The 19,527-nt window shown below is 40.4% G+C and overlaps 1 protein-coding gene and 1 long non-coding RNA gene across 7 annotated transcripts in view; one reads left to right on the top strand and one right to left on the bottom strand.

Annotated features, from left to right (window-relative positions):
- Positions 1–4,367, top strand: part of LOC112540520 (uncharacterized) — a 48,437-nt gene extending 44,070 nt beyond the window's left edge. For all 4 annotated transcript variants that reach the window (XR_015796233.1, XR_015796234.1, XR_015796231.1 and 1 more), the window contains one exon: positions 3,957–4,367. This is a non-coding gene — a long non-coding RNA (uncharacterized LOC112540520). The remainder of the gene's footprint in view (positions 1–3,956) is intronic.
- Positions 1–19,527, bottom strand: part of SLC37A3 (solute carrier family 37 member 3) — a 37,487-nt gene that overhangs the window by 7,069 nt on the left and 10,891 nt on the right. For all 3 annotated transcript variants that reach the window (XM_025166036.2, XM_025166038.2, XM_088141130.1), the window contains exons 4-14: positions 17,275–17,367; positions 15,747–15,830; positions 14,765–14,910; positions 12,891–12,987; positions 12,555–12,639; positions 9,515–9,714; positions 8,458–8,599; positions 7,810–7,911; positions 6,483–6,530; positions 5,611–5,762; positions 173–238 (exon numbers count right to left, since the gene is read on the bottom strand). In XM_025166036.2, coding sequence (XP_025021804.2) covers positions 173–238; positions 5,611–5,762; positions 6,483–6,530; positions 7,810–7,911; positions 8,458–8,599; positions 9,515–9,714; positions 12,555–12,639; positions 12,891–12,987; positions 14,765–14,910; positions 15,747–15,830; positions 17,275–17,367 — 1,215 coding nt within the window. The remainder of the gene's footprint in view (positions 1–172; positions 239–5,610; positions 5,763–6,482; positions 6,531–7,809; positions 7,912–8,457; positions 8,600–9,514; positions 9,715–12,554; positions 12,640–12,890; positions 12,988–14,764; positions 14,911–15,746; positions 15,831–17,274; positions 17,368–19,527) is intronic.

The raw sequence follows: 19,527 nt of genomic DNA on the forward strand, positions 1-19,527 counted from the left end.
GCCTAAATGAGATAATGTATAGTATTGTATTCTAGCACTGCAGTTTATCATAATGCTAAGCCTGGAGTTTTAACCTGCTTGCTTAACAAATTCCTATCGGTATTTGTTTTTCTTTTTGTTTCTCGGAAGGGAGGGGTGTAATCTAAAATTTTAAAAAATAACATCTTCTTACCATCAGAATGAAGAAGTAGAAAACTTGCATCCATCCCAACTTCTCCTGGATCAAAGATACCAAGTACTAAAAGGAAAGGAAGCACCGTGAGTCTAGGTCCTTAAAGTAATACATAATGTAGATTGATTTTTATTCTTCTATCAATCTGTCTATGCATACACATGTCTATATATATGTAGACATATATACAGATATAGATATGTATACAAGGACACACACACAGACCCCTTATGTACACATTTCCCCTGCCCTCCCCCTTGTCTAAGTAATTTTTCAATATTAGACAAAACTTCACACACATTTCTTTTCAGAGATGGACTAATGCAAGCTCTACTCCATCACATCTGAAGCACAGTAGATAGGAGAAAACTGGCACCACAAATCTAAATCTTTATGAGAATATCAAACAGCATGTCTTATAATCATCGAAGCAGGAGAAATGTTCTCCTTCTCCTGAAAGTCCCTTTAAAAAGCTAAGCACCAGAAATGATATAGTGGCAGAGATTGCAAGCCTCTCCAGAGATTGAAGCTACTAAAGAATCCCACATTTCTTCTCCCCAAGGCTGAACCTATCAGTGAGAGAAGCAGGGCAGAGACTGACAAGGAGGCCCAAGAGAGAAAGTGGTCCTTAAGGTGCTCCAGCCAGGAACTGGTGAGATTTTTAAAGGAAAAGCAGTTAGGCTTTGACTGCAATGCTGCTTTGATTTTAATATCTGATGGATAGATGTTCTGCTGCTGAGGTCTGCACATTTCACAAGGTTTATTATTTTATTACATTATGTTTTATTGGGTTTTTATTGTGGCAGACTCCCGTGGGACAGCTTCTGCCCTTCAAAGGTGGCCTAGCAAAACAACAAATAAACTGTTCCGTCTAAGTCCAACGCTGCCTTCTTCAACTTCCGTGGGGTCGGAGCAGTGATCTCACACCAGGAGCCTTTTCCAAATGCTGCCTCCTTTAATGAGAGACTGACATCGCCACCCTTTGGGGAAGTGCTGCTCACTCCCTATGCTATCTCCACACTCCAAATTTCTTTTTAATTAAAAAAGAGAGAGGGGCACATAAAATAGCACAAATGAAATCAGCGGGGGGGGGAACTTTGCATAACTACTGACTGGAATCACACAGCCTCTAAATTATATAAATAATTTGGTACTAAATCTGAATGGCTGAAAGAGAGGGGCTGAGACACCAAGAGTTAAAAATGACAAATTTAAAGGGCTAGCAGCCTCAACAGGCTAGACAGTTGCACAGTAGACAAACTAGATCAAAACACAGTCATGTTTACTTTTGCATGGAAATTTTACTTGGGATATTTTTCTGCGTAATGTTTCTGCTTTCATCCCCCTCCATACATCACATCCAATGGTTCTGGTGAGATTTTGCCCCAAAGGGCACCCATTTCAACCACTTCCTCCTTGGCACATTTATGACTCGCATGCTATATTCTTTAAGGCTCTCCTTTTTCTGACAAGTTCAACATATTCCTGATGCTTACTTCCCACTAGGGGAGACAACCCAGTTTGTGGAATCTCAGCTGGTTGCTATGGTGATACACTGTCACAGATAACAGCAATCTTAGGTAGAGAAGGAAGTAGAGGATACAATTTGTCAGACACAAAGCCCTCATGAATAAAGGAAGTTCAAAAAATTGGAGAATGGCAATGGCTAGGTATAATGAATTCTAGAGAAGGTACGCCATTGTTATCTTCACACAATGGCCAGCCTCATAGCTTTGAAAAGCACCGTGTTGCTTCCAGGTCATGAGGCAAAGGATTCATAATTTCTTAGAGCAAAACCATTCCAGAGTCAGCAGAAAGGCAAGAGGAATTCCACTTTGCTATGCTCCCCCAAATCAATATCGCCATTACATTGTTGTAACGTTCCCCAAAGCCAGTGCTTAACAACAATACCATTTCCAGCACTTTTCTGTAGAAGTCAACACCTTTGCCAAAACATTAACTGCATTCCCGCATCATGCTCACATTGCTTCCAAGTTAGTCCTGTATTTCCTTGTGTAAAACCCTACAACAAGAAATGAGGAGAAGGGATGCTGTGTTGCAGACCTGACACTGGGTAAGACAAAACAAACCTAAAGAATCTAGTCTAGTCTAAAAGCCCCCAGAGGAGACTAACTTGTAACCATTAATACATATCTGTTGTTTACTCATAAAAAGAGCTAGTGAGAGAATGGACTTTGTCCATCCTCTGACAACAGTTCTTATGAAGCACTTTGCAGGTGAGCAATGCAGCAGGCTAGCCATGTAGGTAAACAGCCCTACACCAGCCCATCTGAGTTCTCTGAAGGCACCTGATTAAAAAAGCAAAGTTGATACATTGTGAAGATGCTGAGATAAAGCATTTTCACAAGAATGACCATGCCCCAATTGAGATGTCAGCTGGATACAGCAAATAAGGCAATCAATAAAAATAAATAAGGATTGTTTTTATTTGTTTATTTACATATTTATTCATTTCCTGCTATTTATAGCCCACCCCATTCTCAAGACTTGCTTGGCCATTGTAGAAAACTACATCAAAAGTGGGACGGAGGACCTGGGCCTGCTTATAGCAGCGGGTTACCATTCTACACAGGGAGTGGAGAACACCCTGATCTTTTTCACAAAGCACTACCAAATCACAGGGGGACTTGCTTGTCCTTGATTTAGTGTTATGTGTGAACTCAAGCATTAGGGTTTTATATTTTGCATGAAGCAGGCCACTTATTAAATAGACCATATGTTTTCAAAAAAGTGGCTTCATTTCCTATTTGTTTGATAGAAATATGACCTGTGAATTGTGTCATCTTACATTTGCTAAGACGCTATTAAAACAAATGAGAACTGGCTGCAGACATCACTGCTGAAAAATTGATATCTTTAATCTGGGGAGAGGCTGGTTAATTTTAATTCTATTTATAATATTTAAATATGGCTTCCTTCCCTGTCTTGTTACATCTTTCCCTTATCTCTCCATAAAGTGTTATTCTTCCTTTTCCCCACCTTCCCAACATAGTTACTAATTGTTCTTTTGTCCTGGTTTTTTTTCAAGTTCTGCTTTTGCTATTTCTGCTAGTGCATCCCATCTTGCATAAACAGGGAGTGGTGCTCCCTTCTATGTCTCGGACACAGGAATGAATAAGGCAAGCAACAATCATAGAAATAAAGTAGAAAGTGGAATGATTTATACCTCTATCTTCCTGGACAGCAATTGTGCTAGACATGCAAGTAAAGTACAATTTACATGCACAGGATAACATGCAAAGTTGGCTTCCTTGTGCATCATCCTCCCCATCTCACAATCACACACACACACACACACCCTTAGTAGGCTGGGAAGGGAAATATCAATTGCCATAGGAAAGACCCACTGAACAGCAGGCTTTCAAAAATATGAGTTAACAGCACCACAAAATCCACTCTTCATGTAAAAAAGTTAGCAGGGGATCAGGACTGGAATTTGACTGCAGCAGTTTGAGTATCCTCTGGATACACTGAAGGCGTATGAGAGTCACCCATGTGCTCTATTGAATGCATGCTTCCACAGGCATAAAGGAACCCAATCACTGAAATCACGAGATGCAATGCACATCTGTCAGCACTACCAACATCATATGAAAAAAGGATTCCATATTTCAACATTTGGTGCCCGTTCCATTTACTATTTTTAAAACTGCCTTTATTTCTCTAAACTGCCATTAGAAGGATTTTGTAAGATTTTGAAATATACTTTCCTTTTTGATGTTTACCATTTGTTGTTTTACAACTTTTCTTCTTCTTCTTCCAGGATTTATACAGCCATTTACCAACAACATACTTGGGCGGCTTATAAGAGAAGCACTGACGTACAACTAATAACTACAAATATTTGAAAAGCTCTATTAAAAGGAGCATATAATTTTCCATCCTGGCAAAGAACAGTAACATGATTTCAAGGCAGAGCCTATACCGAGAGCCCAGATTTCATCTGTTTAAAATCCAAGTTGCTTAAAAGTCCTGGCCCTGAAAAAATGGGACAGAACGTAATACAAAGACGTCCAGAGGATGCCATTGATGAGAAAGAATTCTTGAACCTACATCACCCTTTTATCTGGGTGGCTCCAGAGAACACTACCTGGGAATTCCAGGAGAGACGGCTACCTGCACAAGCAGAGCAGAAAACATTCTGGAGGGAATAATGTGCCCAGTCAGCTGTGACCACTAGCACACATTTATTTCCTTAGCTTTCTTGGCCCTTTTACAACACATCCATAATTATTTGCAGCATTCTGAGGACCTTAAATTGGAGAATGGCAAATCTTTGGCCAGGGGATCATGGCCAGGGATGTAAGGCGAACAATGATCCATTGATGAAATAAGAACTCTCTCCACGTGAATATCTTCTCCATAACACGCACTTAGGTCAATTTCAGAGCCTATTCAAATGCAGAAGATAGGGATAGAGCCGTTTTAGTTGTGGCACCACAGCAGTGCGGAATGCTCTTCTGAACAAGACTACAAAAGCATGGGCTCTTCTGTAAAGTAGGCTGCAGAGGACCTGTGTGAAGGTGGTCTGAAGCATCCTCACTGCTCTATTCTCCTTCTGCTTTCCAACAGATTTACTGTATATTTCAATCTATTATGTGTTGCAGTGTTTTTAGACAGGAAACATGGGGTGACTAACAGCAAAGTAAAGTTAGAAGGCAGGGTGAACAGATTTCCATTCTCTTGCATAACACTTGAGCTTTAAGGGAATACTAGAATTTTTTTTCCAAAGAATTTTGGGAAAAGGGAAAAGTAATTTCAAGTTTATTTCATTTACAATTGCAACAACTGTGCCAGATGATAAGAACAGTCTTGCTACATCTAGTTAGTCCAGCATTGTTCTTGATAGTCCCCACCTATATCCTTACTGGGACAGCAAACTGCTTCTGTTTCTATTAATTTCCAGCAACTGTCAGTGAGAAGCAAAAGAGTCTGGTGGCGACACGGAGCCATCATGTCTAGTCCTAATGATGGTCTTATTATCTAGGAATTCTTATATAACCATCTCACTGGGGGCTCATCACTACAATTTAACTTTATAGCATGAAGAACTTCCTTTTATTGGTTCTATGTTTCCCACTCTTCAGCTTCACTGGATGGTCCCTGGTTTATTATGCAGAAAAATCATTTTATAAAACTTTATCAGGCCTCCTATCACTCACTTTTCTGAACTAAAGTTTCCAGATAAGTCACGTTTTCTCTTAGGGGAATTGCTCATCTAGGTTGCCCTTTTTTCCTTATCTTTTCTGAGATGTAACAAATATTACCATCAATGCATGCTTTGGTGAAATGTTGCTGAAAAGAAAAACCTGCCAGATCTCAAATTTTCAAGAAACCAAACCTGCGCTTTAAAGATTGCATGGTATCAGTTCCTTCATTGCAATAATGGTCCTGATTGCTTTCCAGATCGGTCTCACCTGACCCACAGCAGCTCCAATACTCCCGGTGCCATCCACAATCCCCGTCACAGTTGCAAGAGCCTCACTACTTCCTTTTATCACTTCCTGATGCCCCAGGTCTGCAGAAATGGCAGAGCTGATCATGTTGGAAGGGCCTCCAATGAAAAAGCCTACAAAATATCAAAAGGAGATTGCAGCCAAGAATGAGAACACAGATGAGGTGGACTCTGTTTCCAATACAAAGCAAGATGATCTTAATCTGAACCTGCAACACTGCCACTTAGCCAGAGGAAGCTATCGAAGAGCCAGGCCATGTATGCATCCAAACATCGGTGCAAATAGTTGAAGTGTGCTGATTTAGTCCACAATCATTATGTTCAGCAAGATGTAAAGGTCTAGTCTATTACCTATTCGAGAATCTTGCTCGCACCTTTCTCATCACTAAGTTTTCGTGGACTAGTGTCCCCTTAATAAATGGCAAATATATATGCGCATATGTGTTTGCCCCCCTCCCCCAAAGGCTGCTGATTGTCAACTTCTGAAAGAAAGAAAAACAAAATTTACAGTATTTCCTGATTGCTATGGCAGAAGAGTCTTGTAACACACTAGACACTAAGTGATTGCTTCTTATTTATTTATTTATTTATTTATTTATTTATTTTCAAATTTGTATGTTGCAGCAAACCACAATTTAATTACTGAATAACCCACTGGGTTATAGAACATGCTAAGTTATAAACCTGCTAGGTTATAAATAACAGTGGTTGGGTTCACGTAACACACCAAGCCAAGATCAACAAACCAGGTTATGGCTTGACAAAACATTTGAACAAACCAAGATATGACATTATGAAAACAGAACTTCTTTAGTGTCCCTCCAAACATTTTACCTGTAATTGCCATGATAACCGCATTGATAGGTTTGCTATTTGGGGAACCTACAGAAACAAAGAAAAGAAAAGGTCATAATTCTCTTTGCTGCAGATAAAAAGGTCAGGAAGAGATGAACACTGATCTTAAAAGACTTTGTCCAGGTTTATGTGCTTGCATGATGCATTAACAGTGCCTTAATCTTCTGCTTGAATACAGTGTTTCTTAAATTATGCCTTCACTGATGGTTAAGTTTGTTTCTCTCTCAAAACCAGGTGAACTCTGCAACAAACAGAAAGATGAGGAAGGCAAGAGGAGTTTTGTGCCTGCTGTATTCAGTTAAGGCCATCGTTGAATTGCTGGAGTAATTTTGGATCAATAAAACTTTGATTTGTTTGAATCTCCCTGAACTGGAATAGAACATTTAGCAAGGCAGCCAAGAACATTGGACTGAAAGGACCTTAGCCTCTCATAGCTGAACCTACAAAACTGAAGGGAACTGTTTGTTCCCAACCTTTCTGAAAGCAACAATTCAGCAAAAGTGTTTTGCCAAGGACTGATCTAATCAAGCAATATGGCCAAGAGTGAGTTAGAGAAGCTGCTTATGACAAGGTAGAAGAATATTTTAACATCCACATCAGAAAAAGCAGTTGAGAGAGACTCTCTATGAAATCTCTGAGATACGTTATTTCAAAATTATAACCAAGCATTGCTTTGCTCAATGCTCTAACCCAGAAAGGGGCAAATCAGAAGAAACAAACTGAGAAAAGGGCAACTTCCAGAAGCTCACTTCTAGAAATAGATTATAGGGAGCCAGCAAAATGGTAGAAGCAAGGAATTTCAACTAATGCTTATGAGACTCCAACACCTTAATTACCTAACAGCTCAGCAGTAGCAATATCACTATTCTCACTTGTCCCCATCCCACAGCTTTAGAAGAAATGGGCTGAACACAGGCAGTGCTCAAATAAACGTACATCTGCACAAGTGCAGATAGCTCCCTCTACTGGCAAAGAACATTCTCCTTTTCTTGTTCCCTCGAAACACACAATGGAACACTCAATTTGTGGGCCTCAAAGAAGCACCTGGCTGACCACTAACGGAAGCAGGATATTGGCTGCAGAGAGTCTTACCTGTCCAGCTTGTTGAGCAAGGTTCTTGTCATTTTTTTTAAGGTAATCAAGAATGCTATCTCTTATTAAACTCAAAAGCACAGTTGATTGCAACCCATTTCAACTGCTGCTTTAATAAAGAAAAGAGGGCCACCCTATGTTTAGAGCATAAGAAAAGGAGGCTAGACACACGCTCATGCTACAAAACCTGTCTATTGTGCAGGAAAGTACTCACGGCTGTATCCAAAGAGAGATGCAATAGCCAAGATGAGGCTAACAGCTAATACAGGAGCTCTTTTTTGTAGCACATCAGAGATAAAACCTTGGATGGTACCACCTGTAGAAATAAAAGGAATGCAGTCCTTTTTGGTTAGGTACACTAAAAACAGCCTACCATAACAGATCATAATCACTATAAGCAAAAAACACACACCCTAAACCAAGGATCAGAGTTTATTGCTTTAAAGCACAATTGGCTATAAAATTAGATGTAACATTTTTATACATCATCTTGACTGGGGGATTCTCCAGCCACTATTCTACACCATAATTTTCCAATGTTGGTGTTCTCCATATGTGGGGACTTAAAACTCCAGACGGCCTGCCAGCAACACCACTGCTAAGAATTCTGGGAGTTGAAGTTAGGAGAGCGCCCAAGTGTGGGAAAGCTGCTGTAGGCAACTTGACATCCTCCAGATCCTTTGGGCCACATCACCCATAATAACTTTGCCTGCCAGTAGCTATTTAATAGGTAGACAAGCGGCTAATTCAAACTAGAATTCCCACCCACAACTTGCCCTACCACATCCTGTTCTAATCTCACGAGGAACAGAAAATGAAATATAACAACAAAAATAGATTGTCTTTTGCCTCATAGTCATACCTATAATGCCTCCAACATCATACCAGATTGAGAGCTTGTCAGCTTCTGCCTCCTTCCAACCAAAATTGTTGCTGAGGTAGAAAGGCAACCAAAAGAAGAAGGAGTAGTTTACCAGCTTCAGGCAAGCATAGGCCAAGGAATACTGAAACAAATAAATACCGCCCCCATCCCCAAAGAAAAGCTATTAGAATTGAAATAATCCAAGCTGAGCCAGCATGGCCCTGTAATTCCATAACACATAGATTGTCAGATCTTGAATGGAAAAACCTGACCCTAATCCATTAGGAAACACGCTGGGTGAACTGGAGGCAGTTACGGCCTCTCAGTCTAACCTACTGCACCACTGTGAGAAAAAAATAGGAAGCACTGCCCGGTCTTCTCTGTGAATTTCAGAATTAGTGATGCTGTCTCCTCACAAGGTCTGTACAGCATTATTTAGTATTGACTAGGTCAGTGTTTCTCAATCTCGGCAGCTTTAAGATGTATGGACAACTCACAGAATTCTGATTGGGGAATTGTGAGAGCTGAAGACCACACACCTTAAAGTTGCTGAGACTGAGAAATACTGCACTGGGTAAATTTTAGAGGCAGGTAGACATTTCTGGAAGTCTGACAGTATGTAATGGCATTCTCATGGGTGATGTGTGCACAGCCAGTTACAAACCACACACTGGCAAGAAAGCAAACTAATTAAGTTGCTCCTCACCACCCCAAGATGTTGTCTACCACTTCACTTACTTCTGTCTTTTTTTCTGGGCAGGTTGGCACATTCCTAAACTACAAATTGGGCTGCAGCCATCCACTGTTTCATTTTCTTGGATTGCCCTTTGGGCTATGTGGGCTCTAGAGGTATTCCTAGAAATAAAAATGACGCTTTGGAGCATGCCAGCTTCTTTCTTTCTTTAATTAAAATATCTTAACTAAAAACGTTAGAGGGGAAAAAGACACCAGGGTGCACCAAGGAAGGTGCTCCTAGGAATACTGGTGCCTGCAGATACCACGCTACCTCGTCTGCTAGTAAAAATATATCACTGTAAGGTGATGATAACATCCTTACCAATATGACACCAGGTAGACAACAAGCCTGAAAAAATCCAATGGCCTGGGATGGGGTCTCTGTACGACTGCTTAAGTTTGAAGCCTGAATGGAGTAATTCTGATCATCAAAATCTTCATTCTCATTGCTACCAATTAATGGCTCACTGGCATCTTCCTCAGCAGCATCACCATCACCTTCTTTGCCAACTTCAGGGAGGCCTAGGAGAAAGCACAGAAATGCAACTTAAAAACAAAGGAAGGGAGAATCCCCTCCCGCTGCGCTTGCTCCTTCAAGCTGTTGTTCCTCCCTTCTGATACAGCTCCCTTGCTCTCTCCCATACTTCGGCCCTCCTTTGGCTTAGAAACGCTTCTAGATGGTGCTCTGCAGAATCGCCAGTCTTCTAGTGCTCTCGAAAGAATCCTGTCTGATCCTGATGTTGACTCTGTCTGCTGTGGGTGTCTGGCTATTAGTTGGAAGACGCAACAAATTAGCGCATTCCCTGTTGGGTTGGAGTCAGACTTCTCCAACTGCAAGGCTGGTATCACTACTTGCAGTGCAGGCTGGATTTCAAAGCTAGGGTGGTTAACTCTACCAGCTGCAGTTCTAATGGGGAGATGGGGCTGGAAGAAAGATGCCCCATAATAGGCTTGTACAATCCAGTTGCAGCATCTGAACAAATTAGCTCTTTGCAACTTTTTCAGCTTCCTCTGCAAGCATAAATATATAAGGGTGTATATATCCCCTTAAGACACCATCACTGAACTTGCCAGGTCCTAACACTGAAAGGTTTTTTAGTAATCACAAAGAGAAGCAGACTGAAATAATGTAAACATCCTGTTTTTATACCTCACTAGCAGTCACTCCAGCTAGTTGCATCTGAGTGGCAAGAGGTAAACAACGAAGTCCTCTTCTCAAGCTTAGGTGGAATCAGCTGCTCTTTGGCTCCTCCGTTCCAGAGCTACCTCCCTTTATAAAGACTGGGATCGAGACAGGCAACACTGCAAGGATCCCTCCTTCAGTCCAGCTGGCACCAACTACATGGCACTCTCTGGCTCACAGAATGCTCTTTCCAACTGGCCATTGGACAATCTGATTGTGCAAGAGTATGACAATTGTCTCCTTCCCACTTAATCTCTTTTTTTCACATTTCTTCAGATGTGAGATATCTGAGAACGTATAAACCACCTTTTTTTTATGTATACAGAAGATGGCATGTATAACCCCACACCCTGAATTCACCGCAGAGACCTGCACGCCAGCAAATCCATAGAGACTCCCTTGCAGCAGGATGGAAATCCCATCCCTATCAGCTGTGTTCAGTGTTTCCTGTTGTCTCAGCCCACAAGCAGCACTTGCCAAAACGTTTCAGGCTTTGCAGCTCAAAGGCATAGAGCCCACTTTAAAGTGCTTCCCGGCCTCATCTGCTTCCTGAAGGTATTATGAGCAGAAAATGAACCCTAAGAAAGCCGCTCTGAAGAACAGAATTCAGGTGTGATAAACATGAAGCCACTTTGAAGTTGTCTACAGGGCCACAGCCACTCCATTAAAAATTGGTTCTCTAGTGTAAGTCATCGGCCTGGTTTCAGATGTTACGTTCCAAATGGTCCTTGCAGTGGGGTCTTAACAGGGCCTGACTTGGGTATGTACACAGCCTCAGAAGCCATAACCTTCACTTTAAGCCTGCCAGGGGGCTAACTGATTATACATGGCTAGATATTATTTTTATTCTGCTCCTCAATTGAAGAAGGTCCTGGAATCTCCAAAAATAAACAGTAGTATGACAGATACAACATAAAAAGGGGAAGGAAAAGCACAGGGAGGGAGGAAAAAACCATCTCAGGCACTGGTTCTAAATTCCAAACTTCTTAAAACAACTGCCTCCTGGAGGTATAGCTCATGGAGGAGGAGGAGGAGGAGGAGGAGGAGTCAAAGAAAGCTGGTCTCTCACTAGAACCAATGAACTGGCCCTGCTCCTTTCTCCTTCCCTTGGCTGAGCCTGATGAAATGGCTGCCAATTAAACCAACGATGAAGGAGTTAGCTTCTTAGGTCCTGCTTCTCTTCTCTCTGTCTGATTCAGTGGGGCCCTGTTACACCACAATCACAGTGACCAACTTCAAAGGCAGTTATGGCAAAAGCCTTTTACAGTTAATGCAATGGCATCTACAGCAGACTCTGAAGATATCAAAATGACCACATGTATGCTGTCGTCATCAGACGGCACCATACATGTGGTCATTTTGATATCTTCAGAGTCTGCTGTAGATGCCACCATTACGGATTTGCATCCTGGTATCTCACGTACATATATAAATCACTGCATTTGTATGATGACATTGTAAAGCATGCATTGTCATTTGCTCCCTTTCTCACACCACCAATACGCCCATGGCGGAAGGATGCTTCCTCAAATGAGCCTGAGTTCAGAAATCCTCAACAAAAGCTCTTTTTGTACGCCAAGGTCACAAGTAGGAAGACCTGCCAGAGTGACTGGTCTCTGTGGCTGCCCCCCAACTTTGGAATTCCCAGCAAAAAGAAAAGTAGCATGTCCCCTCTGTGGTTCATCAGCTAAAGTGCAAAGTTCACCCTTTTTATGAAAGCCTCTGGTTATCAGGGATTCTAACATATTGTGGTTGGTAGGATTTATTGTTCTCATAGTTTTACCTAGGTTTCAGTTCAAATCTTCCTTTTCATGTTAGAAACAGCAGTTTCATGCTTGAAATGGAACATTTTGCCAACTGTAATGTTGGTACCTTTTTATTACTACTGCATTATTGTTAATTGCTTTTTTTAGTCATGAAGTTCAAGAGTGTCGTTCTATGTGTATACTATTTTTTTTTCTGTTGATCTACTTGAACTTGTTATAAAGGCAGGATAAAAATGTTTTAAATTTTAAAAAACCCTTGCTCTTAATGCCAGTATCTAATGAGGTTTTTAATATTTAATATGGATTTTGAGTGGAGTGCCAAGACAAAAATTAACTATGCACTTCTTGCAGTTTGGGGATACGGGTTTACAAGTAGCAAAGACAAAAAAATGTGAAATGGTACTTCTACTTACCTACTTCTTTGGGAGAAATTACAAGGCCAAAAAAGACAATAATTCCTCCAGCAAACTGTACTGATGAGGTCACCAAGAAGGCATACTGAAAGGGAAAAAGCCAGTGTAGGTATTTCATGGCGGCTCTTGCATTTTCTCATCTAAGTCAAGCAATTAATGTTTCCTCTCTAAGTATTTTATTTTTGCTTGTATGGGAAGTCCCAACATATTTTATTGCAAACCACAGAGAAATTTTGGAAAGTTCAATAAATAAAAACACACAATTCATGCTCATCTTTATAAAATATGACTGGCTCCAATCCGGGTAGAAGGACAATGGCAGGAAGCTCCACCCACCTCATAACCATACTGCAGAACTGAGGAGGCAAGAAATGCTCCAAGGATGTTACCCACTGATGCACAGGCACTCCAAAGTCCAAAAACAAGTCCTCTCCTGGGTATAAAGTAAAAAAGAAGATTAAGTTGGGTGATAATTCAAGAGTCAGGCAAAAAAATCATGTTAAAATTCACTTCCCTTAAAGAACATTGCATGCATGAGTTAAGTTTTTACAAGTCGATTTATTAGAAATATCACAAAATTGCTTCTTTAGAGAAATTATGCATATACTAGCTATTCATTTCTGCTTCCTACTGCTACATGGCCACAGCAACAATTCTCAGCTGTTTCAAACTAAATCATTTCATTAGCCAGCCATCCTTCTATCCATCCACACCTGTAAAACAAGGCCAGAACAGAATTGTAATCAAATTTTAAAGATCTAGGAAAGTAAAACGTGAAGAACCTTTTAATGGAAAGGTTTTGATTCAAAGCACCTCAAAATATTCTGGGTAGGATAGTACAGCAAGTGTGTTATTGTGCTGTGTCTTGTGTTTATTTGAGCATACACCACACTTTTCAGAACCAGAAGGGCACAAATGAAAATAACAGATTTAAGAATTAGAGAAGGAAGAGAAGCCATCGGTCGGATATTTTAAAAAAACATTAATAACTGAAGTGCAGCTATTTGAGGGGGAAAAAAGTTAACATGGAAATACCTTGTGATGTATGAGGGGGGGGGGAATCTACACACACTGCCTCCAAATTAAGGGGTGGGACGACCTGGGGATGATGCACAGCATGCAGCTAGACCTTAATGTACAGTTACAGCCCAAGTGCAACAAGAATATACAGACACGTTTTTCTGATCTGGGATGCCTCTCATGATCCTGGTGATAAGTGGTTAAGAAGACAGGAAAGTTATGAGGCACAGTGGCATCAAAGCCAAATATAGCGCCATGCATTTAGCTGCTCTTCAAGTGACTACTTCTAAACACTCTGGAACAGGATGCTCTGAGGATGGTCACTCATGCTCTCGTCATCTCCCAGTCAGATTACAGTAATTCGCTCTACATGGGGCTGCCTTCAAAGACCACCCAGAGACTTCAGCTGGTCTAGAACACAGCAGCCTTCATGCTCACTGGTCAGTTTTGGGACTGCCAAGTTGCATCACTCCTGCAGAAGCTGCACGGAGTGTTTCTGAGTGCAATTCAAGATGCTGGCTGATACTTTAAAGTCCCACATGGTTCAGAGCTTGAGCATCTAAGACACCACCTTTCCCATACAGATTCCCTCCTTTCAACCCAGGTGGCCAGAGGGTCGATACCTAACAGAAGTGGAGTGGGCCCAGCAGTGAGCATTCTCAGTGGCAGTTCCCCTCCTGTGGAACAGCTTGTCCCCTGAGGTAAACATGGTTCTCACACATATCCATAGAGATATTTGCATGCATATTTATCTATACACACATACACACGCAACGGGTACTTCTGTTATAATCCTTTATATTCTTAATAGCATAGTATACTATTTATTATTGCTGTTATTTTAACATCTATAAACCATGAGGATTGAGATGGTGGATAAACCTCATACTTAAATAATCAAACACCTGCAGCCAAATCCTTGTGAAATCTGCTGATTCCTTTAAAAAGGACAACCAGCCTGATGTCCTTATAAACAGGGGAAAGTACGATTTAACATTTTCACCTTGGCAGGAAGGCAGCCCCACAAGCTATGATCACGTGGCCAGGGCCAGCGTGTTCAGTAAGCAAAACAATGTGGACATACAGGCAACACATGATTAAGAGGAAGAGAAGCCTTGCAAAATAACCACACAGTGGAGGGGCAAGCCACTAAAAAATATGCACAAGGGGAAGAAGCAACATTCACATACCCAGCTTTGCCAAACCAGTTTCCCATGACAGCTACCACGCAGGGCCAGCCGGTGGACTGCAACAAGCCGTTCACAATCCACAGGCAGCAGTAGAACCACTTGTTGTAGAAATGCGCCCATTCAGTGACAGTGCCAAACACAAACACCTAAAAAGAAACAGCAACGAGGAGGAGAAAATGTAGTATCAATCCCAAATAAATCCACAATGATTTCCGGCCATGCTCTATGTTATTTGTAGGTTACAAGTTAAAGATTTCTCTATCCGGGCACCTTGAAATGATTTTTGCTCATCATCGGAAACCAAGCAAATAGCTATTCACAATTCTAGGAAGAGGAACCAAATGCTTTCCGAGCATGTAAGGCAGAAGAAAAAATCATCCACAGTTTAAATAAGGACTGGCCTAAAAGAAAGTAGGAATGTCACCCACATGGTACTCCCTAAAAACTCAGGCATTTAGAGACAACGTCTCTATCCAATTACTACAGCAAGAAAACTAATTCTAGTAATTATATTTTTCTATGTCTGACACCGAACTGAAAACTGTATTTTTCCAAGTACAAGCTTCAGTGTACAGAAATTAGCACATCAGAAATTCTTTAAAAAACAAAGAGCATACTGCACAACACAACAGCAACTATAATTTGCAATAAAACAGTTTCAACGATAAGTGTCCCAGTCCACTTCCTGTTTTGCTCTCAAGAAAATGTTGAACAAGCTAAAATCTCAAGACTATTTTATCAAACTAATAAATCATTTGGCTATAGAGTGCAATCTCCAGTACAGATACCATAAAAATGTTCAGTCCATGCTTTCTTGTTATAAAACTGAAGATCCCACACAGTTTCTTCAATGCAATATCTTCATTTTACTTAGAAGTGATTTCTGAGGCAATGTTATAGAAATTCAAAGCCAAATACTACAGGGATAATATATTTTCCCAACTTTGATCTTCTAACTTGCCACTACGATCTTCCAACTTACCACTAAGGCAGAGGAGCACATCCCAAACGCCAGAACCCAGCGCATGTTCAAGCGATCCCCAACAACACCACTAACAAACAGGCCCTAAAATCAGAGGTTATTTTATTTAGTAAGAGTCAGCTGAAGAAAGTTATGATAGCCAATAAAACTGTTATCCTTTTTAAAATCATAACATCATACAATTCAGATGAGGCTGATCTCAAACCCTGTCACATTAATGACTACTTAACTATTGGCTGCCTTTGAGCCCATCATCTCTCAGAGGAGGATGCTGAGGCCCAAGAGGAAAAGCAGCAGGAAAAAACATGCTCAAGGAACAACTTTTTCACATTTCATGTTTTCTGAGAACATGACCAATACAAAAATGGAAAATACTACATTACTGTGAAATATTTGGGGGGAATGAGGTATGCTTTAATATATTTTGCCCATCTTGCATCAAGATTTTTATACAAGGAAAGGAGAGCACTCAAAAATTACTGTTCCTGTGTAGACCACACATAGATTTTTTCAAACTGATGCCTGTCCAAAGTATGGGACTGTCCTGGCACAAATGATGGAGTTCTAACTAAAGTGGAATAGTGGTTAAGTTGTTGGATTGCAATGAGGGGGATTTAAGTTCAAGTCCATGTTCAGTTGTGGAAACTAATTCTCTGTTGGGGTTGCTACTGTAGGAAAAATGGGAGGAAGGAGCACTGGGTATGCCCCCTTGAGCTCCTGAACAAAAGATGGGATATAAATCTAGTAAATAAATAAATAAGCTCATCTAGAAGGAATGGATCAGGGAAGGCTGCCATAGACAGCCTGGAGATTGCTTTCTTTTCATGTCTGTTTTCTGGCACAGCATAAATAATCAGTACCATTTGGTTACACTTAAAAACTATACTGTACAAAATTAACTAGATTTAGGCTGGATTCACACATAGCATTATGCTGTAATGTGGTTTCTTTGGTTCTGGCATACTGTATCATGGAAACCTAATGACTGTATGAATCAACAGTCATTAGGTTTCCATAACACAAACCTAGCCTGTTGCAGCTTATTGAGCAAACTATGGTGAAACAACCCAGTGTTTAGTACCATGAGCTAATAAAAGACAATAAATATAGCCTTCCCAAAAAGTTAGCATAGAAGCTTTGCTCAGTGGTGAAGCTTATACTTTGCATGCAAAAGATCCCATGTCCAATTGTTTGTAGAGCTAAGAAAGGCTCTTGAATAAAAACTTAAAGAGAGTCCTGGTAATTATAGGCAATGTGTAATCCAGTTCCCATCAATCCTAGCAATGCAAGATCCTCTAGACTGAACTCCAGCAGCTCCCACGTATTCTAGCCAGTGTGACTAATTGTGAAGGATGATGGACGCTGCAGTGGAAAAACACCCAGAGTTTGGTAGAGGATACTGAGCTACATAGATCAATGCCTAACCTAGTATCAAGTTATCACTATCTGCTATATTGAATCTGATGGATTTAATCCTCCCTCTTCCTTCACAATTCTAGAGCTGTTCAGAGAAGGAGAATTTGCTCACCACAGCATAAGAGAATAGGAAGATGGTGTCCAACGTTCCAAGGAACAGTGTGGCTTCTTCAGCATTAGGAAATAGATGACTGTTGTTCCAAAGCTACAAAGAAAAGTCAGATTGCTGTAAAATGAGATGGCAAATATGTTGATAATATAATATAGCCTCACACCAGCATAAAAAAGACTAAGCAACACCCCACTTAATGTCTTTCGTCCTTCAGATTCCAGCCATGATTATTTCTAAGGCCCTGTAATCCAAATCATCTCACTAAAGGCTAGGAGATAAAGTGTTAAATTTGTCATCCCTCTCATGCTACTTAAAACACACAGACACGCACCAGTCCTGCCCAATCATATTCATATTAATTTCTAGTAAAAGAGAATTTAAAAGGTCCCCTCTCCAGTTTCATTTCTACAAAAAAGAAAGATTTCCAGTTTCTGAGACAGAGAGGTTCCTCCAACTAGAACTAAGTCTGTCTGGGTTTCTGTACAAAGTACAGTTGTATCCAATCAGAGATCTTTATTACTAGGAACCTTAATTTGCTAGAATGAACTTGACCATTTCTAATGAATGAGTCAGGCTATGTTGCAAAGTGAAAAGAAGCCTGAAAACATTAATTGGCATCTCTAATTTACAGTGCAATATCACAGATACTTGCTTTAATTTTCATAGGACCACCTCCTAAACAGTGAGCATAGAGGTTCTGCTTTTGCAGCAAAAAGGACCACAACAGCTTGCCCCCCTACCTTCTGTTAATGGAAAACTCCAGTGTTTACAGAGTAAGGAACACTCCTAGAAAGCATATCACCAGAAAAAGAAAACATCACACCATTTCCTTTCCTCTAGTTTGCAGAAGCTTAGCTACACTTAACATATCCAGCATTAATCCTTAGTAAATATTTAATGGGGACAAGGTTACCTCTGAACACCTGTCTACATCAAAAACAGTGTGATACTGGTCTAATGAGACTGGGACATGAAACTCAATTCTTCACATTAGGCATAGAGAATTAACGACTTTCCGGATCCTACTGAACTACAATTCCTAGAAGCTCCAGATAAAACACAAAATCAATTCCTTTACTTTTCATTCACATTCTCTTAAGGCCAAAGTAACATCTAAAAATATGTAGCTGCTATGTGTCAGCCCCACGATGTAGATCAGACCAAGAAATCAACTCCACATTAAGACTAAAACTACTTTTATTAAGATTGGCTATAGTAAAAGAATCTTACAAGCCTGATTATGCTTTACCTCTTCCACATCTTATGCTAATGTTAATTAGGGAGGTGTCTGCCTGGGACATTTTTGCATTCCTCCTTCATTGTTTGAGCTGAAGCAATGTTTCCCTCCTTGTTGTTTTGGTAACGGATCTCCCCTCTCTCCATCAAGGTCATCCTCTTTCCTGTCTACATCGTGGATTTGGAAGAGGGATGTCTTTTCCTTCCAGCAGACCCCTTCTTCTAAGCCCCCACACCTACACATCAACAAAGAATTACAGTAGGCTACCACCATTCTGATTGAATGTTCTGGCACACTTTAGCCTAACTGAGGAGTTACAGAATCTTGCATTCACCAAACCCTAGAAAATAATAGGGGAAGAAATATTTTGGATTTTTCTTGCCCTAAGCCCAGGATGACAGAATTCACTGAAATCCTCTGAAAGGATAGCTAGGCAATTGCATAGTCCTGCATACAAGGAGGTTTTAACAAAAAATTCCCCTGTTAAACAGTACAAAGAGCTAGACACAAAATAGAATCTATTGGGAAAACCAGGAAAAATATGAGAAGCTAAAATGCTGTTTGATTGTTTATGGCTTAATGTAATGTGTGGACCCAGCCGCTGTGCTTTGTAGACCATATATTATGGGTTTTTGAGTTGCATTACCCACTGAATTCATTTATTCCATAAATGATGGTTAAAAATGGTGGCTTAGTAATACTATGCTAATCTGGTCTCTATCAGAAACATGTAATATGTCATATGATGGTCAAAAATACATAAATAAAACATAATTAAGCCGAGTTCAACAACATCTATGAAACAGATTTTTCTAAATATTGCCTCTGCTGGACATTTCAAAACTGCAGAAAGCTCTTATTTTTTGTTATTCAAGCTAACAACAATGACTATAAATAAGCTACAAACTAGGCTTTATTCAAATGCAATAGTGTGTAGTTCTTTATCAACTCACCAAGAAACAGGAGCTATAGCCATAGGATCATAAAACCTCAGAACTGGAACAAATTTGGAGATT

This window comes from Python bivittatus, unplaced genomic scaffold, assembly GCF_059951505.1.
Source record: "Python bivittatus isolate LINGU-HERP-01145 unplaced genomic scaffold, Pbiv_v1 ctg000330_np1212, whole genome shotgun sequence".
Lineage (NCBI taxonomy): Eukaryota > Metazoa > Chordata > Lepidosauria > Squamata > Pythonidae > Python > Python bivittatus.